Raw genomic sequence first — 23,230 nt, 5'->3', positions numbered from 1 at the left:
CCTTAGGAAAGAGAAGTTGATGTGGGGCTTTGTACTCTAACTGACGAGAGGGCATACGGTTTATAAGGTAAGTGGAACAAAGAACAGCTTCAAGCCAAAACCGTTTGGGAACATTCATATGAAGTAGTAAACCTCGAGCCACTTCAAGGAGATGTCAGTTCTTCCGTTCGGCCACATTTTGTTGTGGCATGCGGGCACAAGAGCTACGGTGAAGGGAACCATGCGAAGCAAAAAATTCCGTGAGGTCACTATGAAAAAATTCTTTTGCATTATCTGATTGGAAGATTTGGATTTCAGTTTGAATAATCATCAATGAGGGTAATGAAATACTTGTAGCCACTCTCAGATGGTAAAGTAACAGGGCCCCACACATCAGAATGAACAATGTGAAATGGAGATTCAGATTTACTGTCTTTGAAGAAAATGAGTTCTACAATGTTTACTCAACTGACACGTTTGACAAGAAAAATCAGAGACAGACATTGACTTAAACAGTTCTGGGAATACAACTTTCAAAGACTCAAAAGACAAATGACCAAGACGACAATGCCATAAATAGATTTTTTTCTTACAGGACTGACTCATAGACTCTGTAACATGAAGACCAGCCTTATTCTCCAACATGTAAAGTTCATCAGCCATACAACCCCTACCAATCGTCCTCCCTGAGGCCAGATCCTGAATCATACAATGAGAAGGGAAAAAAGTCACTGAGCAATTCAAGGAATTAGTAACACTACTAACAGAGAACAAATTAATGGGAAAGTTTGGAACATGAAGAACATCAGAGAGGGTAAGGCCAAGAGGAAGAGAGAGAGAGTTCCTTGACCAGCTATGGAAGAGTATGATCCATTGGCTAGTCTCACCTTGTCTCTTCCAGAAAGAGGGTGATAGGTTTGAAAGTAAGAGGACGTACCAATCATATGTTTTGATGCTCCAGAATCAATGATCCATGGAGAGTCATGGGTGTGAGAAGCAACATGGAAAGCAGTGGCAGGGTTACCTGACGTAGATGCAAATGAGGTTGAGGGAGGAGTATCCATCTGACGAATTGCTCTACCATAGAGCTCTAAATGGTCATGGAAGGAATTCATAATGTCCTCCCTCGGGTCAGGTCCAGTGAGATGTGTCTGAGTCACAGTAGAAATGGGGGGCTGATGCTCCCGAGTAGCCATGTTGGCCATGTGATGTTTCTTTGTATTTTGCTGCTCGTACTTCTTATTCACCTCTGAACCTTGCTTCTTAGTCAGATCTTGAGCCCATTTTGGTTTCCCATGAAGATCCCAACAGGTATCTTTGGTGTGTGAGGGTTTTTGGCAATGAGTGCACCACAAATTTTCTTTATCTTCTGTTTTTTTTTCTAGGTATCTCCTTTCCGGGAAGAAGATCCCTCACCAGTAGATACACCCCCTTTTGCAACTAACACAACAGCATCCCCACCAGGGTTGTTCATCAAATTTCTCCTGTTTTCTTCAGATTGTACAAGAGCATAGACTTCCTGAACAGAAGGGAGATCCTTAGAGCTGAGAATCTGAACTCTGATAGATTCATACATAGGATTCAGACCATGTAAGAATGCAAACACCCTTTGCTGGGAGACAAGCTGTTTGTACTTCTTAGCATCCTCATCACACTTCCAATCCACACTCTGGTAGTGATCCAACTCCTTCCAGGCAGATGTTAAGTCAGAGTAATAGACCGATAAACACCTCTCCCACTGTCTACAAGTAGAAGATGCTGCCTGCAGTTGATAAATTTTGGCATAATGTCGCAATTTTGAATATGTAGACTTTGCTTGTTCCCAGATTTCATTCGCAGTTTCAGCCCACATGAAATTCTTCCTGATTTGAGGTTGCATGGAAACCAAGAGCCAGGACATAACAATATTGTTCTCCTGATTCCATCTATCATATTCAGGACTCCCGGAGGATGGTTCTTTTATCCTCCCATTAATATAGCCTATCTTCCCCCTTGCAGTGATGTATAACTTGATCCCTCTTGACCACTCTAGGTAATTTAAACCATCAAGAGGGACAACAGCCATAGGAAAGGATAGGTCACCCCCACCCATTCCATTCAGCATTGAGGAAACTCCATATATGGTTGAATCTTCACTACTAATGATTTCTGGTTTAAGAAAAAACAGCAACCAAAGGATTACTTCCGAACAAGGCTATTAGAGAAACAGGTCCTTCTGACCTACGGTTTCACTGGGAGCAAAGACTGAACACTGCTGTTGCAGTACTGGAACAGGTCTGTATAACCTACGGTCTTGTAGGAATCCAAGAAAAAAACACTGCAGTTGCAGTACATAATCAGGTCTGTATGACCTACGATTGTACAAAGGTCATATGACCCTCCAACAGAAAAGAAAAAACAAGGTGAAGTTCACCACACCCCTAATCGGCAGGTCTGGTAGCCGAACAGTCAATGACTGAGATCAGTACAATATCTGCTTTAGGACATCAACAGTCCATCGAAGGGGTAAAGAAATACAAAAAAAAAATGTCGAATACAGCTTCTTTGTTAAAGAAATACAGTCCATCAATAGTCCATCAGTCGGCTGAACAGTCAATCAATAAACAGTCAATCCGTAGGGCAGCCGAACAGTAAATGAACAGTACCTCTTTTAACTTCAGATGATAGCCTCTCTGTAAACCAGAACTCCCTCTACGAACCTCAGATGATAGCCTCTCCACAGTCGAATAGACAATGAATACAACTTCTGGGCTGGAAGATGAAAAGTCTCTATAACTTCTGGGTTGAACTGAATACAACTGATTAGCAGTTCGATGGATACAGCCCTGGGAGATGAAAAGACTATCTGCTCGACATTGAACAACATGTTTGCTTGACACCACCCTTCAGGCCTGGTCGACTTGCTCTGATACCATGTTGAGCAAGAGCAAGAGCAAGTGAAGAGACGAGAGGAGAGAAGAGAGGGAGAGAGGAGAGGAGAGCCGAGAGGACTGAAAGCCCCTTCTAAACTTAGGGGGCGAAAGAATGATATGTTATTATTTATACTAGTACAGCCGAACAATGTAAACAAAGGAGAAATTACAACAGATGGTACTAAACCTGAATACATAAACAACTGACAACATTTAGTATGGTCTTTATGTGGGTCCCAGAACATCACAATCTTGAAGTAAAAGTGAAGATGGCCTCAAGTCTATAACTTTGCCTACAGCCATGGATTTTCATGTTAGAACATGCCAAACACCTTAATTTTGGTATCTCAGAATTCGGAAAGCTTAATAGATTGCTTACTTGAGGAGTGCATACTATGTGATTGGACATGATTTGAGAGCATTGTGATCAACTTGTGGACAACACGTGACTTTGTATTATTTTTGGGTTGTTTATCTTTTATTGTTGCATCTAATAGGGGCTGGTTTTGGTAGTCATTTTATTGTAGAATTTGGTAATAAAGTTGTGATGATAAAAAATTTAGTAAAATGTTCTACGTAGTCTTTGTGTGCTTTGAAATTTCCATACAAGGCCGATAAAATTGCGAGAAAAAAAATATTAACAAAGAATTTGTTTTCCTTTTCTTTCCCTTTTTGGTATGATTCTGACTCCAGCCATGATAAGTTGTAACTCTCAAGAACTTCCTTGATAATGAAACTCCACCAAGGCCTTTATTCGAGAAGAGGTGTGACTCAGATTCTTATGCAAGAAGACAGGATAATTACAACTTATATTAATGCTTTTATTTTAAAGACAATAGAAATCTTTGTGAAAATAAAATTGGTAGTGTTGGAGGTATATTAAGTAGCATTGTAAAGGTAGTGCCCGGAATGAAGAGGGGAGGGATCAGAATAGTTAAAGCAGGATAGGGTTTAAATGCCAAATTCCCTTTAGTTGAAGCTTCCTTAAAAGTTGAGCTGGGAGAATTGTGACTATCTTCTTTAATTTATGCACATAAAGGTAGTGCCCGGAGTGAAGAGGGGAGAAATCAGAATAATTAAAGCAGGATGGAGTTTAAATGCCAACTTCCCTAGAGTTGAAGTTTCTTGAAAGGCTGTTTCCAAGATGCAACCTGGGTGACTGGGGTTCAAATCTTGGAAACAACCTCTTTGTATGTGCACGGGGTGAGGCTGCATACATCTCTCCCTCCCCAGACCGCATTGGCAAGAGCCTCCATGCACTGGGCTGCCCTTTTCTTTAATTAATGCACTTATAGGTTTTTTTAACAAAGAAGAGGATATTAAAGCAAGGAGAGAAGAGGCTCCCTAATTGTGTACTGTGATAACCATCAGACTTGGCTACCCTAGATGATGATATTTAGAACCCAAAATATTAATTATTTTTTTACATAGCATGATGTGCATAGTTTAGAACATATCTTGTTCTCAACACTTGATATTAGGTATATTCTGCTATGAAGCTTTGGGATAAATAGTAGTATGGTGCCTATATTTAAGAACAAAGGTGATATAAAAAGTTGTAATAACTATCAAGGGATTAAACTCATGAGCCACACTTTGAAACCTTGGGAGAGAATAATTGAACAAAGATTATAACTTGAAATAAGTGCATCGGAGAACTAATTTGGTTTTATGCCAGGGAGATCAACCATGGAAGATATATTTTTTCGAGATGATTGATAAAAAAGTTCAGAGAGAAGAAGAAGATCTTCATATGGTGTTCATTGATCTCGAAAAGGCTTACGAGTAATGATAGAGTTCCTAGAGAGATAGAATGGTGGGTCTTGGAAAAGAAAGGGGTATATAGACCTAATTAAGGATATGTATGAGGGGGCAACAATCAATGTTAGAACACTAGTGGGAGAGACTTCAGATTATACAATTACAATGGGTCTTCACCAAGGTTCAGCACTTGGCCCTTATCTGTTTGCACTGATCATAGATGAATTGATTAAACATATTTAGGAAGAAGTTCCATGGTGCATGTTGTTTGGTGATGACATTTTTTAATTGATGAAACTAATGAAGGATTAAATCAAAATTAAGCTTATGGACAAATGCCCTAGAAACAAGAGATTTTAAAATACATAGGACTAAAATAGAGTATATGACATGTGAATTTAGTAATAATAGGAGTGTAAATCATGATACACTTAAGGTTGGAAACCAAGAGATAACTATAACTCAATGTGATCATTTCCAGACCTTGGTTCAATAAGTCATAACAAGGGAGAGATTGAGGAGGATGTCACTCAGAAAATTAGAGCAGGTTGGGCAAAATTGAGGGGTGCATCTGGACTTTTGTGTATAGGAGAATATCACTTAGATTAAAAGGAAAATTCTATAAAACAGTTGTAAGGTCAGCTATGTTGTATGGAGCATAAGTGTTCTGGCAGTCAAGAAACATGTTCAGAAAATGAGTGTAACAGAAATGCGAATGATAAGATGGATGATTGGAAAACCTAGAAAGGAAGGATAGGATCAAGAATGAAGCCATCTGTAGAAACCTAGGAGTAGCTCCAGTAAGTGATAAAATGAGAGAGTAGGCTAAGATGGTTTGGTCATGTGCATAGAAGACCACCAACAGCTCCAGTTAGAAGAAGTGATTTGTTACAAGTGGAAGGGACTAGAAGAGATAGGGGTAGACCAAAAAGGAAATGGGTAGTAGTAAGAAATGATTTAAGCACGAATAATTTAACAGTGGATATGGTTTTAAATAAAATGGATTGGCGAAACAGGGTTCATGTTGCCAACCCCATATAGTTGAGATAAAGCATGGTGCATGGATGATGATGATGGTGATGATGATATATCCTGCTGGAAGCTCTTTCAATAGTTTTTTTCCCAACTCCCTTGCATTGTTTTCTTGATATATCTTTAGTTTTGCTTTATTTCATTTGATTTCCCTCTCCCTCTCATATTTGGTTTTGCAATCATTAAACCCATCAGTTTATATTCATTTTCTTTATGGGACCTCTTCAGGATTGGCTGTAGCTGCAGATAAAGATTTTAAGACATTTGAAGCTGCATATCCTTATGTTGTCCAAAAGCTTCTCACTGATAATTCAGCTGAAATGAGGAGAATCTTACATTCGGTATTACAGGCCATATACTGATTACTCTGTCTTTCTATTAAGTATCAGATGACATTTGTTACTGAACCTTTGTTCAGGGATGATTCCTACTTCTGGTAATATTGATAAGGGTTACTCTATGATCTTAATATTTTAAAGGGGAGGAATTCGGGCGCATCCCATTTCTGATCCACTATAACCAAGCTCGTCATGAACCTGATATACATGCAAGCAAATTACGTTCATATCAAATAATTGCTTATATCTTACCTCACCATGGTTATCTGGATTATTCGAAGTCTCCTTAATACCACTCTAAATGAACTTGGGATCCATATTTTGCTTAGAATCAGTACTAGAGGTTGCCATATTCTCCTTTTAAATAAATTAATTAATAAAACTCACTAATGGAATTATCACCACCAAAAAGCAATTAAGAGATCAAATCCAGATCACAACCCAATGAGGGGGTGATACTAGAGAGGTTAACTAAAATAGAAAAAGAGAAGAGTTAAGTGCTTGCTCTCTCCATAAAATGAGACGCCACTTGATTCCATAGATTCAGAAAATCATAGGGAATCAAAAAATACCTGAGCAGTAACTTGATTGAATCCTAGACAACATCAACAAATTGAAAACTGCAATATCTGATTTTTCTTTCCTAATTTTTGGGGAGCAAACTCTAGGATTCCTCATAAGCTCCAAAAAATTATTTGAGTATCTCCAAGAATCTCTAAAGAATTTTATCATTCAAAAAGAAGTGGTTAACCTTCTCAAACCTCTGCACAGTCAACTAATCCTAGACCAGAATGGACTTCAAATTGAGAAAAGAAAAAAATCACAGGAAGTTACATGCTCCGATACCAACTTTGTGTTTTTAGATTGATTTGATTAGGTTAGAATAGAAGAAAATAAGAGAAAAGAGAATAGAACACCTGGTTTGGTAGAAGAGAAATAGACTGATGTGCAGCCCTCTTTCACCATCTATACGCAATACATATTTCAATGCATTCTTTGGACAAAAGAAATGAAATTTGTGGATTATCTATAAAATACCTTGGTCAGATGTCATTTTTTTAAATTAGTTTCTGATTAATTTCTTAATAATGAGACTTGACCCTGAATGCATACCATATTTTCATGTTTTCATTTTCATCCATCTACAGGAGTGATATTATAATTGCTTCATTTGTTAATATTGAATTTGTTGTAAATGCTATCAAGTCAATTGATTCCATTATTTTTCTCTCTGTTTAATTTCTTTGCACTTGTTCAGGTAGTTTTCAACAAAAGGAAGGAATTCCAATGGAAAAAGCTAGTTCTTTTCTTAAGAGTAGGCACAAATAGGTAAATTATTTTCTATAGTCAGGTAGTTTTCAACATGTCTTTCCATCTTTTTAATTCTACTTGTTGCACTTGAATGTCTCAAGTAACAAGGACTAAAAAGTTACTATGTTATACGAAAAGCTAACCTGCTAAGGCTAGTTTATTTTTATGGTCAGTTTTATTTGAAAATAAACCTAAAGAAAAACCACTATACTTTCTTGAATATAATACAACTATAAATAAAGATACTCCCCTTGGTTTTCCTATAAACATCACTTCTGTACTTTTACTGGCTAAAGAAAAGGAAAACCAGTGTAGCTTTTCTTTTTTTTATTGTACTACTCTGGCTTAAACAAGAACTCTATCTCTGTAGCTTCAAGTTACCAGTGTGGTCTCATGATTGTGTATTTTCCCGATTATTGCTCCTGCTACATTTATAGTATATTATGACTTTTATTTGTTCAGAATCACAAGTTTCTTTTGTGGAGGCAAACGAGTGGTATGTTGAGTGGGCATATAAGGAACTCCTCTAGTTCACTTGCCCAAAACAAAAGAATATGGAAGCCAAGATATCAGGCATAATTTTCTTTTAGAAATAAGTGCTAATCGGTTGCTTCATATGGACTTTTGAATGTGGTATCTGGTTTGAGTTTTTCTTACAGGTAGACTTTCACAATATTCTTTTCTAAAGTTCTATTTTACTATGGGCAATTCAGGAGAGGTTTGCACAGGATGACAACATCAAACCCTACTAATTCGCTTGCATGCACCTCAAATGGACACAGTGGTGTATTTGATGTTGCAAACTTGGTTTTCAGGCTTTTACCATCTAAAGATGGTGTTGTGCTGAGAAGACTTCTGATGACTGCGGTGTGTCTCTTCATCTGTTTCCCTCCTAAGAAATTTAGCACTTATTATATTTGTAGGGGAATGTTACCAAAGCTTGAGCAGCATGGTCCATTTATCAGGGTATACATGTGGAGAAAAGGACAAAACACCAGTCCCTTTTATTGACAAAAGTGTCCCTGGTGTATTGCCATTTTCACATACGCATAGACAAAACAACCCTTGGACTGCTGTTACTAAGTTTCCTTAGTGTTCTCCATGTTTTGTTTTAGTACTCATTTTTTTAGGATCTAGAAAGTTGTATAGTATAAGATGGATCATGAAATTTCGGAGTACAGATCTGGCCTCAACACAGGGTCCCAACAACCGGTCTCAAGTCCCAATAGCTATTGCAGCCATGCATTGGGAACATCTAAGGACAAGAGAGGTGCTCCCAATGCATGGCTGCACTGGCTGTTGGAACCTCGTCTTGGGACCAAATCCAGGCTTGAAATTTCATGTCCACCATCCAAGAAAAAGGGAAAAGAAATGAAAAGAAAAATAAACACTTGTCGAACAGTCCAATATATTTCTGTTAGACAGGACCATTAGATTTGGTGTCTTGAGTCTGGATTTCTTGAAACATGCGAACTATTTGCATTATCTGGACCATTCCCTGTGTGCCATGTAGCAAGGGTGTGAAATCATAAAATTTGTTTTTGTTGCTTCCCATCCTGAAAAGCAACATTATTGGGTGCGTAAAACTGTGTGCCTGTTTTTTCAATTAACAGGATGGTGCTTCATTAGTCCGAGCTATGGTTTCCAAGGAGGCAGTTTTCTTCCGCCAACAAGTCAGTAGGGCTCTTGCAGATGTGCTTTATCAATGGATGGTAAAAGCTCTCGGACAGGATGACACCAGAAGCCAATATGCTTCATATATTAGATCCACATGTGTGCCCCAGAGAGAAGTGCTAACATCTTCTGGACCATCCACTTTCGTCTACGACTATCAGTCTTTCCTCAAGGATCGTCGGTTTAAAGTGATCTTTTACAATATACTAGCTTCTGCAAGAAAAGATACTTTGTTAATGGTCAGGCTCTGCTGGGCTTCTTTTGTGATTCTCGTTTCAGCTTCAGCCTCAGCTTGTCGTCGGGTTTTACTTTCCTGGTCGGAGACTTGCAGGAAATCTGTGTTATTGGCTCCCAGGCGGTTGGCCATCAGCAGGTAGTGTGTGGGTGGGTGGTTGGCGACTTGGCGCCTCTCAAAATGCTGACTCCATGTGTAAATTGTAAAATGTTTCATAGAATCTTCAGCAACTCTGACTCACCTTTTTGTATAGTAAGTTTTGTAGTGAAGCCTAAAGCGGCTATCGATGAAGGTCGAGTTTGGTAGATGTTCCCATGTTCCACAGTAAAATGCTAGACAACGTGTGTAAGTTGTAAAATGTTCCAGAGTCTCCTACTTCTACTAGTAGAGCTTGGACGAAAGGATGACGAGTGGATATCCTTGAATTGGTAGATGTTCCATTTATCTGTACATGCATTGAATAGTGAAAAATGATATGGGATTCAGTCCGTCTGGAAAAATAGACTTTGTCGTTTATCTGAGAACACTAGCCGTTGCCATAATATGCCAAACGTATGAAAAGTGGCATCCGATTATTGAAACGGATTCCCAGGTGATGGTGGGGTGGGATTGGCTGAAGTATCCGGAATTATGACAACAGAGTTCAATGGAATGGGTTGGCAGATCATTAAACTTAGCTGATTCACTTGCAAAATAGGGGGTTTTCTGGGATTTTCATTTTGGGCTTCCGTGTAATTTCCTTTTGTAACTATAATTCTTTAATTAGTTTTAAAGGAAAGGTTGCATCTTGTGACTTTTCATGGTCGCATATAATAAAATCTTACTCATTTATCAAAAAGAAAAAAGTATGAAAAGTGACTTTTAACTATTATTGCAAAAGGTTTGGTTGGGATACAATCCACTCCTCTCAGGATCTGGATGTTAGGGCTGCAAATGATCGACATACGAGTAGATCCAAATTTCATTCACTAATATTAGGATTTGAATTGAACCTTGCCCATCGGATTTGTATCAGATTCCAATCACATTTCATTGCAATTTTTTTGTATAGTCTCCAAAGGCTAATCCATTTGACTTGGTTATATAAGGAATCAGAAACAAATTTCATTCACTAATATTAAGATTTGAATCGAACCTTGCCCATCGGATTTGTATCAGATCTCAATCACATTTCATTGCAATTTTTTTTGTAAGTCTCCAAAGGCTAATCCATTTTACTCAGTCATACAAGGAATCAGAAAATCAGATGCTAAAGTACAGATCAAGATATATAAAAATGACTTTGATATTATATATTTTGAACAAAATGAATTTGAAAATAATTGTGGCAGTAGTATATATAATATACTGTGGAGCAAGGCTTAAATATCGATACAAGGCATATTGGTATTTTTTTAAGTTTTATTTATTTATTTTTTACAACTGGTTTAGAGGGGTCGGTTTAAGGCCCGGCTACCTTCTGAACCAATGTCTGACCCGATACAACCCTTGGAGGGATGTATTGGTAAGCCACCGGCACGATTCGTATCGGCCGATACGGGCTGATATGTATCGATACTTTGAACCTTGCTGTGGAGTGGGCCCATCAATTTCATCACCCACTGCGTGTGCGTGTGAAGACCACATTTGTATGTGCCACCTATTCATGAGTTGATTTTTTTCAAGAGTTTTTCATGTATTTTTTGAGCTTGACTTGGGAAAAGTTTAATTTAGCTTGTGGTCAAGATTGAGTTTCGAGCTTAGTTCAAGCTAGTAAAGTTAAGTTTATGAGGCTCGCAAGTTTAATTGAGCTTTTATTTCTTAATTTTTATATGTAAAATAAAAATATTTTTTTATTCTTATAGAATGTTTGGCTCACGTTTGAGCTTGAGTTGAGCTGAATTCGAATTTACGAGCTTTTAGGTTAAGTTGAATTCAAACTTAAACCTCTAATTCGAATGAATTGGGATCTGCTCCTTATAGAGAATCCTCAAACTGATCTCATAGTCCCATCCCACCATATATTAGCATCTCTCGTGAATAATGACATGCAAGTACAGGAGATGCTTTCCATGTAGATTTGGAACATATTGTGAGATTGGTGTCAAGAGCGATTTGTGAGGAGCATATTCGGACTCAATTGAAATCGAGCTCGAGCATTTTTTTGGCAAGCCAAACCTGAATAGATAGATATTGTGGCTCAGCTCAAATCCACACCTAAATTTTGCTTCTCAAGTGTGAGCCCAATGGGATATGGGGCCGATGTTAAATCCATCCCATTAGACCGTTAGAGCTAGTGAACCCAAACCAAAAACTATTCTCAATTTCTCACCCATTTCCCTTATGCAGGAGAGTATTGCCATTTGCTAGACGTCAAAGCTCAGGGTCTACAATTCATAATAAAACCAAGGCTAGTTTCGAAGACAAATTCACTATCTCTGTCTTTATGAGTGAACTGGACTTAGGCCCTGTTTGATTTCACTTAGAAGCACTTGTTTTAACAAGTGCTTATTTTAAGTGTTGGGACCACACATTAAGTGGTAAAGAAGTACTTATTTGTGTTTGGTGAAAAAGTCGCCAAGAAGTAATTTTTTAAAAAAGTACTCATGAAAAAAAGTAACCTTAGGGTTTTTTTCAACACTTCTTGGAGAAGTGCTTTTTCAAATCAAATGGGACGATTTAATCCCTAAATATTTTTTAATACCAATTTTACCCCCACACGAGGGTTTTCTTCCCTTTCCTCCTATTTGAACACAATAGACATTGGGGTTAGCAAACTCAGTTGCAGGTCCACTAGCGACGATCCACGATGAAAAAAAAAATGGTGGCAAACCTATTGTTTTGTCATTTTGACTCTTTTTGTGCATTTTTTTATTTGAAACACTTAGAAGGTTTTTTTTAACACATGAAACCTCTCTATTCTCCCTGTTCGCAGATTTGTGATTAGGTAAGTTTAATGGTGACACCCCATAGTCCAGCTACCAGTGAACGAATATTAGTTCACCCAAACTCCCCTCCATGTTTGATGTTATTTTTTCTTTTTTTGGGTGAATATTTGTCTAATTCAATTTTTTCAGATTTTTTAAGTGAGAATTCCGAAATATTTATGCTTTTTTTTTTTTTGCATTGTCTATGTGATGATTCCTATGCATAAGTAGGATTTTTTTGCATTGTCTATGTGATGGTTCCTATGCATAAGTAGATTTTGTTTTGCATTTTTTTTGTTGAAAATCATGCAAAAAATATGCTGAAATATGTGGGTTACATTTTTTCTTAGTTTTTTTGTATGAATAATTAGTTAAATGTTTATATTTTCTTGATTTGTGATTTCATTTTTCTTTATTTTTTATATGAATAGTTGTGGTGTTTTTTATATATTGTTATTATTATATAATAATATTATTATTATTATTGGTATTATTATTATTATCATCATCATCATCATCATCATCATCATCCACATGACACTCCATATGTGGGCCCATGTGGGCTCTCATGTGCATATTTTTCTAACTCTTTTTGTGCATTTTTTTTATTTGAAACACTTTGAAGGTTATTTTTTTAACCTAAAACCTCCCTATTCTCCCTGTTCACAAATTTGTGATTAGGCAAGTTTAGCGGTGACACCCCACCATCCAGCTGCTAGCGAACGAATGTTAGTTCGCCCAAACTCCTCCCCTCCATGTTTGATGTTATTTTTTGGTTTTTTGGGTGAATATTTGTCTAATTCAATTTTTTTTCAGATTTTTCAAGTGAGAAATCCAAAATATTTATGCCTTTTTTTTTTTTGCATTGTCTATGCGATGATTCCTATGCATAAGTAGGATTTTTTTGCATTGTCTATGTGATGGTTCCTATGCATAAGTAGATTTTGTTTTGCATTTTTTTTTTGTTGAAAATCATGCAAAAAATATGCTGAAATATGTGGGTTACAGTTTTTCTTAATTTTTTTTGTATGAATAATTAGTTAAATGTTTATATTTTCTTGATTTGTAATTTCATTTTTCTTTATTTTTGATATGACTAGTTGTGATGTTTTTTATATATTGTTATTATTATATAATAATAATATTATTATTGGTATTATTATTATTATTATTATTATTATTATTATTATTATTATTATTATTATTATCATCATCATCATCATCATCATCATCATCATCCACATGACACTCCATATGTGGGCCCATGTGGGCTCTCATGTGCATATTTTTCTAACTCTTTTTGTGCATTTTTTTTATTTGAAACACTTTGAAGGTTATTTTTTTAACCTAAAACCTCCCTATTCTCCCTGTTCGCAAATTTGTGATTAGGCGAGTTTAACGGTGACACCCCACCATCCAACTGCTGGCGAACGAATGTTAGTTCACCCAAACTCTTCCCCTCCATGTTTGATGTTATTTTTTGGTTTTTTGGGTGAATATTTGTCTAATTCGATTTTTTTTTCAGAATTTTCAAGTGAGAAATCTAAAATATTTATGCTTTTTTTTGCATTGTCTATGTGATGATTCCTATGCATAAGTAGGACTTTTTTTTTGCATTGTCTATGTGATGGTTTCTATGCATAAGTATTTTTTTTTTGTTGAAAATCATGCAAAAAGTATGCTGAAATATGTGGGTTACAGTTTTTCTTAACTTTTTTGTATGAATAATTAGTTAAATGTTTATATTTTTCTTGATTTGTGATTGCATTTTTCTTTATTTTATCTATGAATAGTTGTGATTTTTTTATATATTATTATTATTATTATTATTATTATTATTATTATTATTATTATTATTATCCATGTAACACTCTACATGTAGACCCACGTATATAATTATGTAAAAGTATTATTTATATGTGAAATGAGGGCTAAAAATGTTACTTTATGCCGATATAAACACTGTGTTGAAAAATAATTGTGATTTGGCAATTACATCACCAAACAGATTATTAATCACTTAATAGACTCTTCTCAATGTTATGTGTTAAGATAGTTTCATTCTCTGCCATTGTGTTCTTCCCTCGTTTCATTTCATTTTCAATAAATTCTTTTTGGCAGACGATGGAGTTGGAAAAGATGAGCAATACATTTCGACAGGAGAAACAGTAGTTCGTCATGTTTCTTTTGGTGAACAATCGTTTTGATCACCGTACTGAAACAACTATGCTCTCCTTTAGATCTTCTGTCCATCTGAAACTTTACGGGCTCAATCTCTGCTTCGGAAGCACCTATGACGAGACAAATTCCCTTTATCTTTTCCGGTTGCAGACAGAAAACAAGGGTGTAAGAAACCCAAAACGAAGTTAATACTTTTATCACTCTAAACATATCCTCGTCGCCGGGATACTGGGTAGCCCATCTCCCGTCCCTTTACGTCCTTAACCTCCAAACCCTGGTGGGATTTGATGCCAGGTCTCTGTTTCAACAAGTCGGAGATCTTACCAGTTAAACCACCGTCAGACGTCAGTTGGGATGGATAGGTGGCGCATGTGAGGAGGATTGTGGGGCACGAACGTGTGGGTAGAACTGTAGAAGCATATTCGAAACCGTACGATAGACAAAGTACAAAGAAAACTGTACTATGATAGCCATCGATGTTCAATAGTCGCCCAGGAGCCCAAGATTCCAAATAACATCATATTAATCGGCCTGAATCTCTCAGAATCTGATCCAACGGCTGACAGCTCGAGAACGCGTATCTCCCGATTTGTGAATTGTGACTCACCGCCATCGAGGGAGTATGGGAGTCATACAAAACGTAAGGTGTATCGTAATTTCCTTCTCGTTTTGCAGTCGCAGCCTTGCAGGGCAAGGAGTGAGCTACTGTTCCGCTAACATGGCCGTCGGTGTCCTTGCTTTGCAGGGATCTTTTAACGAACACATAGCAGGTCCCCCCCTCTCTCGCTTTCTTGTAGAGTGTACACGTCGACGACTTGATGCAAGGTCATGTATTTAACTCCGTCAGCGATGGTTTTGTTGTGCAGTTCTCAGAAGGATCGGAGTGAAAGGGATAGAGATAAGAAAGCCCGAGCAGCTCCAGAATGTACATGCTCTTATAATTCCAGGAGGGGAGAGCACTACCATGGCCAAGCTCGCTGAATACCATAACCTGGTTGGTTTTCGTTCCTACTACTTATTACTTTTACTTTCAAAGCATTTGTTTTTGGTTCTCGATATGCATCGATTTCTATTGGAAATATACTGGTGAGCCACATGCATAGATGTAGAACTCAGGAGGAATATTTTGGCTTATTTGTTCTTCTCTTTCTCGACGTATAATTTCGGTGCTCCCATAATCGATCCAAATCTGTAATTCAGTGAGGAGAATAATATATTGTACTAAATAAGCAACCCTATGGGAAACATTATCGCTGTTTGGTAGAACTCTGCAAGAAACAATAAACATTCGACCGTTTCCTCTGTTAATTGCAGTTTCCTGCTTTGAGAGAATTCGTCAAAATGGGGAAACCTGTGTGGGGGACCTGTGCGGGTCTCATCTTCTTGGCAAACAAGGCCGTCGGTGCGTGCTTTTTTTGTTCTTTTTTTTTTTTTAACAAAAGGAAAGAGAGGAAGGGAAATTTTACCCAAGTTGTTTGAAGTTGTGACCTGAACTTCGCTTTCCAGGACAGAAAGAAGGAGGACAGGAACTCATCGGAGGGTTAGATTGTACTGTCCATCGGAATTTTTTTGGCAGCCAGGTAAGTTTACAAAAGCTCTGCATTTCTATATCTTTCTTTATATAAAAACTCAGGATTGGATTGATGTAGGAAGAGAGGGAAACAACTTGTGTAAAAAAAGAGTTTTTACATGTATTTCTTGCGACAGGAAGCAAGAATATCATTTCCTTATTGCCATTTATTCTCATCTTTTGTAAGTAAAAACCAGAGGAACCAATCTTAATGGAAATCCAACCCATTGTGCCCCCAGTCTTTACTTTCTGCTGATTAACTGTGGACCATTTCAACTCTGGTCTAATATAAAGAGGATGTTTTCTGCAGATTCAGAGCTTTGAGGCAGAGCTGTCAGTACCGGAGCTTGCAGCCAAAGAAGGTGGTCCTCAAAGTTCTCGTGGAGTTTTTATTCGTGCTCCAGCAATCCTTGAAGCAGGCCCAGAAGTTGAAGTCTTAGCTGATTATCCCATTCCCTCAAAAAAATTGACAGATTCAAAATCTGTAACTGGAAACCAGGAGGTTTGCCCTTTATGTTACTTAACTTTTACTTCAGTACATTGACGTTTGGAAGCTGTAATTATACAAGAAAGAAGATGGTTCTACCATTAATATATAAGTTTTACTGCAATTGTACAAAAATAAGGTACCATCTGAAACCACATTTGTTGGGATGGGCTTAAACCTTTTCTTATATTGTCCAATTATTGATGATATGCATCAGCCATTAGACTCCCTGTTTCTACTCGTTGTTCTTGATATATGGTGACATTTATACATCCATTGACACTAACATCAACGCACAAAAACACGTGGATATAGTCACTCTTTTGTTTGTGTGCATTTTTTTTTTTATCTTTGAACTTACATGTTTTAGTTAATTTTCCATGTTATGCAAACTAGGAATGCAGTTCATTTCACCCCCAGATTCTAGGGTACTAGGACTGAACTAAATTGGTTTCAGCAATTGAGTATTAGTGGATGGGCACCAGTAAGTTGCAAAACAAATAAACAAATTTTAAGCAATCAAGCAAATTATATCTATCACAATAAATTGCATCCACTGTTCTCAACCAATAAAGAAGGCACTCAACCACAAAGTATATGGTTTGAGAAGATCTATAATGATATCTTATAGAGAGACAACCACACTTTCTTCTCTCTATTCTTTGGTAACTAATGACGGTCCATCTAATACAATTAAATGAATGCAGACTGGTCATCCCCTCATGTAAACACTTTCTGTGCATATGATGCACTTAAGTTACCTTTTCAGTGGATAGAAGGGAGATATACTTTGTAAGCCTTGCATATAGCCAAAGCTTTAGCTTATAATTGCACTATATTATATCAATACCAGTTTGCAGTTTTAATTATTAATATTTCATTCATGGTTGTTCTTGTCTGCACCTTCTGGCTTTGGTTTTGTGGCCTGAGTCAGACCTATGAAGGAAATTAAAGAACCTGGCACCATAAATTGCTCAGAAAGGAAAACTTTCCATTTTTGAAGGTCTAAACATTCTACATCTGTGTATATATCAATTGGATTCGTTATGCATACAATAACTTATATTTACTGGTGGAGGGGGTAAATAATGGGTTGTCGCCTCTTGTTTAGATGAATGGTAATTTTGAAACCTTTGTTAATTTATACTGTAAAAGTGTGAAACTATATACCATTATAGAATTCTTACTAAACACATTATATTTATAAAAAAAATGCCATTATAGAATAATGCACTTTCAAAGAATGATTAAAACAGTGCATATAAATTTGTGGATATATATTGGAATAATGTAATAGTATGTAAATATTACTAAAAGATTCTATGGACAAGCAAAGAGCCAAGCTCCAATCAATATAGTGAATATACTAATAGTAATCTTATTCTAGACCTTATGTGTAGAATTTGAAAAGATTATTGAATTAATGATAGGATCAAATACATACAGAGTTATGGACATGATTGTCAAGATACTAAGTTTTTTTTCCTGCTCAACAAAGATTACTGAATTAATGATATAAGATCAAATGCATACAGAGTTATGGGCATGATTATCAAGATAATGGGTTTTTTTTTCTGCTCAAAAGACGGTAATGGTTGATGAATAAGCCCATGTGTGGGAGCGCTTATTGTTAAAATAAGTGCTAATTCAAGCTGATAAAAAAGTGCTTATTCAAATAAGCACTTACTAGTGTTTGGTGAAAAAGTGCTTCTTCCAAATGGGGGTAATATATGTATTTTAAAAATTTGTGGCAGGCTAAGATGAATCAGAAAGCAAAAAGTGCTTAAAAATAAGCACCTTCTTGGGTGCTTATTTCCATGAATAAGCACTTGGGGCTTATTTATCAAACACCAATAAGGTGTGGTCCTGGCCTAAAAAAAAAGTGCTTAAAAAAGCATTCATACATGTGCTAAGAAACTGATCCATATTCTCCCTACCACGGAGCAAGCTGTTTTATAGGTGAACTTTGAAAAGTAAAATGGGACTTTTTTTTTTCCTGGGGACGTAAATGGGATATCTATGAGTTTGTTTCTGTATGAGTCAATTTAGCTTTCATATATTTCTAGGAATCAAGTTTAATGGAAGTCATAACTGATGGTAATCCCAGACCAAGGAGAAGAGCAAAATTTCATATTGGTGGCCCTAACCATAGCAGAATTATATTCATTGGCATTAACTTGAAACATTATGGATTTTAACTATGTTGTCATCTATTAGAAGCTATGTCTAATTTGTACATGTACAGCTTCTGCTTGCACCTTTGTGGTCTTTGACTAACACTTGTGATATGGGACCTATTTGTATTACTTATGGGGCATGCGGCTCATTTGGAGATTTCCATGTTTAGGTGAAAATTGGGTCCAAAGATAAAGTAATTGTGGCTGTAAGGCAAGGGAACTTGCTCGCAACTGCTTTCCACCCTGAATTGACTGCGGACACACGATGGTATATATTGCATCGTTAAGTAATTAGCTTTAAGTGCATCTCTTACATATCTCACTTGTGCTCCTAAAATTTTGGTTTTCCAGGCATAGTTATTTCTTGAAGATGATAGCAGAATGTGGTGATCAGGGTAACTTTTCTACCGGAGGAGATGATATCAATGACAACCAACAGCAGCTGAGGAATGATCTGCCAATATTTCAGTAGTAGCAAAGTGGCACTGATGGTTGTTTTCCCTGCATTTTACTTTGATATCTCTTCAAAATGCATGTTATCTGTTAAGGCATTATTGCATATAGAACAGAAATGTTTTTCTTATGGTTGGTAGATTTGTTCCAGAACAGTAGGGTTAACCTAATTCTACAGGTTGTTGTTGTATATATTAATGAAGCAAAATCTCATGATATTTTGCTTCCACCAGGAAATGTATTTGGCTGTCTACATTTGACAGCCTATGCTGTCCACAGAGCTCTCCCTGTTGTATGGCCCGTTGGTCCATAGTAACTCCACACTAACTCCATGCAGGCATCATGCAATGATAGCATTCATCCTTGGAGGCATGGTTATATGGACCGATGATGTATCATGTGGAGAGATCCTGTCCACTTCACAGGCTGTCGAACGTGTGGAGATTGAATGAGGGAGAAGTATGAGAAATGAAAGTGAAAAATACCCTTAAGAATGTGACTGGCTGCCAAGAAAACCCACTGAAAAATGAACCCAGAGAGGGCTGTCAAGAAGTCAGATTGAATCTGATTAATCATATTCTGATGTTCATATCATGGTTAACAAAATCCACTGAAAAATGACTTTCATGAGGCTTGATCTAACAACACTTAACTACTTGAGAGAGAATAAGAAAAAGAATACATTTTATATAATTAAAATATTATCTATGTATAAACGGGGTTATATATTTTATATATTTAAAATTTAATTGGACTTATTTCTTAAATAGATGCAAGTTCAAAAAGTAATTATGTAAACAGATCATTCAAATCCGAAATAATCAAATCGTGTGTTAGATACTTGGATTGAGTTTTGAACTTTCGGGTCCATTGACAGCCTTAAATGAGAGTCCACTACCTGCTACCTTTATTAGTTGTCTTTGTTTTTTATTTATCGATCAATCACCATAACTCTGGTTCCCAAATAGAAAAACACTGTGCATATCAAAGAAAGAGGCCAACGCTCTTTTTTCTTTTTCTTTTCACTTTCTTTAGATTTCAAGAGAAAGAGCTATTTATTGGAAAGAAAATCTAAAAGAGAAAAAAATATTTTTCCGGGTTTACCTACTTTTTTCTGTTGTTTTTTATTTTGTTAGAACTTATTATCACTCTTTCATGCCAACCAAACGTCTTTCAGTCCTCGTTAGAGAAAAATCATTAATCAACCATTTTCTTCGAGGATGTTTGCCACTCAAAAGAGCCTTAGCGACTAAGCTTTCCAAATTCAATAAGCGTATTATGCGCTTGGTTGAGAGGACGTTGCCATATTTTCGTTTTGCGAGATAAAAGGCTCACCTAGAAAGCCTACTACAATCATTTTTTGGTGAAAATTGAAAAACCCAAAGCACCCAAAGATTATTAGGAAAAGTTCCGATAGGCCCAATGCAGATCCATAAACATTTCAAATGTTAAAAACCCCCCACTTTATACATCAGAGCCCGCCTGTGATCGGCATCAATTCTGACCCTGAGCTAAATCATTACTCTTTCAAGATTATTTTCATTTTTCAGCCACTTAAATGTCCTTGGTCTCTATAACTTTGAGCGTCCATCTGAGAGGGTTTTCTAGGGCTTCTGGCTTTACAAGGTGGGCTTCACACAGAAAGCTGAGAATCTAGGTGAAAATCTGAAAAGCTTAAATATACTTCAATTCAATTAACAAATCAACTCTATGCTGAAACTAGTTCTATTAGCTTTTTTAAAATGATTCAGCGAATGCTCCTCAATCAAAACTGAAGCCCTTCCAAACAGGTTCTGAATAGCCATAGAAACCGTTGCACTGCATTTCAGACCGAGGGATGGCAGAACTGCAGGGCTTGAGGCCTAACCCAACCCTAGTCCAGGTCTCCACTCTCCAGGCCAGGGATAGGCTTCAAAATTTAGTACAGCATCACAGCCGGGTCCCTTCCTAGGTTATACGTTGTGTGCCTACTAAGCCTGGTCAATACCAAGTAGGGCTCTCAATGGGTTATGTTTTCCTAATTTATTCCAATTAATAATTGGATCAGGCTGGTTTTTGCATTTTCCCAACTAATTAAGACCCAAGCTGCTTATATCTATCTATTACTATATAATGTGAATATGTGTCATGGTTATGATTTGGTGCAGGTCAGCAAAGTTAAATTGAAGTACGTATAAGGTTTATCATACTCGGGCACGCATATAATGTCTTTACAACAGTAGTTAATAATAATATAAGGCCCAGTTTGGAAAGAGTAAATACGTATACATACTAACATACAAAATAATACAAAATATAAGATTTTGTACTTTATATATTTGTATTTTTTATTGTTCCATTTAATAAGAGTATAAATGCAAATATATAAAGTGCAAAACTTTGTATTTTATACTAATTTGTATTTATATTATACATATTTGCATTTGTACTCTTTCCAAACTGAGCCTATACTCCTTTGGAACTAAGCTTAAAGAATTTCTGTTTTTTTTCTTTGTAATTCTTATATATGGCAGATGTTTAAAATAGTAAATTTCATAGACAATACATAACATAATTGTGGTTAAAAACACTTCGTTTATAAACATATAAATATTTTACTATTTTGTTATTATTTTTATTGGGAAAAAGAACTATAATGTTGGAAAAATATGATACCAAAAGAGCTTTGATCAATTAACCCACCCTTCAGTGAATTATGATGAATACCCACCTAATTGGTTACCACTTTTTGTAATGCTGATTGATTGGTTATAAGTTTTTTATCCAATATCATGTTTTTTCGACATCATAATAAAACCATTTTTTATTAAATTGTATTATCAAAAAATGAATATTTAAGTTATTATTAGTATATATAACTATAGATGTTAAGTATAATTGGGTCTAATTAGATCAAACCCAATTAGTAGTTAGAGCAGACCCAATTATCCCGAGTAACAATTAGGATGGTAGGGCTGCAAATAAGTCGGATCAAATCTGATTCGAATCCAGTTTTTTTTTATTCAATAAGAGTCGGATTTGGATATCTCCCTTGATCCTAACAAAAACGGTTTGGATTGGGGAAGTCGACCTGTTTAGTTAATTGATCGAACTCGGATATATACCCAACCTGATCCGTTAGTTATGAAATATTATATATTATATAATTTACATATTTTATGTATATTTTATATATCATTTATATAATTATATATTATAATATATTATTTATATTATATTGTAAGTTTTTTATTACATTTCTAATAGAATTGGATATCTGATAAGATGTTTGAATTCGAATTCAAATCATACGCTTGAAAATCCAGCAAATTTTTATGGGATTCAGGATACTTGGATATATCCTTTGCCAAATCTGATCTAATCCATTTGCAGACCCATGGGATGGTTTTGGGTCCATCTAACATCTTGGGGATGCGAGCGTGTGCATTGGAACATCTCCCGTGCTTTTTGGGAGATGCCCATGCTCCCAATTCATAAGAGGGATGATGCGCTTTGGAGTTCACTTTGGCACCACATAGAGTATGCATGCCGAGGTATGCATGTGGGCCACTAATGTAGTCTCCAGCAAGGTTTAAAAAATCAACTGGATATGGAACCATTTTGACCATTGGTTATTAGGTCAAATGGTCAAACGAACGATTCATTCTCTTTAAAAAATAAAAATGGAACCGATTGGCTGACTGGTTTTTAGGTTAACCAGTCCGACCGTCTGGTTTGATCCGGTTTTCAAAATCATGATCTCCGCAATGTGGAGAGCCCATCTTGTGTTGGAGACTAGACCTGTTCATGGGCGGGGTGGCCTGATAGGCCGGCCTGGCCCTCGGACGAGATTGGACATGTTTATAGGCCTGCGGGCTTAAACTCGGGCCAAAAAGCCCAGCCCGCAGTAAATTCGAGCTAGGCTCAAGTTTTGTCAAAATAGCCCGGCCCGGCCTGACCTAAAATTAGACTTAAAAAGGGTTATGTGATTATGTCCATTTGAACAAATTTTTTTATTTAAGAATGTGAAATTGTGTTTTAATATGTAAAAGAAAGGGAAAAAATCCATCTTGTAGGCCCATTGTTCATTCAAATGGGAAAAAAAACCATATAAATTTTTAATTATAATTTGAATAGAAAAAATTATAATTTTTTTTATTAGATCGGGCTTCGGACTCGAGCTCGGACTTCAAGCTTTTTATCAGAGTTGGGCTCGGGCCCAAATTATAGGCCCA

General features: G+C 36.5%; 2 protein-coding genes across 3 annotated transcripts in view; both read left to right on the top strand.

Moving 5' to 3' along the window:
* Positions 1–9,742, top strand: part of ATATH8 (Protein kinase superfamily protein) — a 51,921-nt gene extending 42,179 nt beyond the window's left edge. Inside the window, exons 13-16 of one of the 2 annotated variants that reach the window (XM_088973496.1) lie at positions 5,913–6,025; positions 7,281–7,351; positions 8,047–8,200; positions 8,947–9,742. In XM_088973496.1, the coding sequence (XP_088829622.1) occupies positions 5,913–6,025; positions 7,281–7,351; positions 8,047–8,200; positions 8,947–9,384 (776 nt within the window). In that variant the 3' untranslated portion in view covers positions 9,385–9,742. The remainder of the gene's footprint in view (positions 1–5,912; positions 6,026–7,280; positions 7,352–8,046; positions 8,201–8,946) is intronic. The other variant, XR_016108082.1, reaches the window with a different exon arrangement.
* Positions 9,743–14,133: 4,391 nt separating this feature from the next.
* On the top strand, positions 14,134–19,292 carry PDX2 (pyridoxine biosynthesis 2). Its single transcript, XM_088970658.1, has 7 exons — positions 14,134–15,099; positions 15,196–15,323; positions 15,644–15,731; positions 15,836–15,909; positions 16,210–16,401; positions 18,734–18,831; positions 18,915–19,292. Exons 1-7 carry the CDS (start codon positions 14,952–14,954, stop codon positions 19,033–19,035), a joined length of 849 nt encoding a protein of 282 aa, XP_088826784.1. The 5' UTR covers positions 14,134–14,951; the 3' UTR covers positions 19,036–19,292.
* The last annotated feature ends 3,938 nt before the right edge of the window (positions 19,293–23,230 follow it).

This window comes from Nelumbo lutea, chromosome 2 (assembly GCF_056320005.1).
Source record: "Nelumbo lutea isolate HS-2025 chromosome 2, American lotus-T2T, whole genome shotgun sequence".
Taxonomy (NCBI): Eukaryota; Viridiplantae; Streptophyta; class Magnoliopsida; order Proteales; family Nelumbonaceae; genus Nelumbo; species Nelumbo lutea.
Note: the sequence above shows the minus strand (reverse complement) of the source record. Positions and strands in the feature narration are given on the sequence as shown.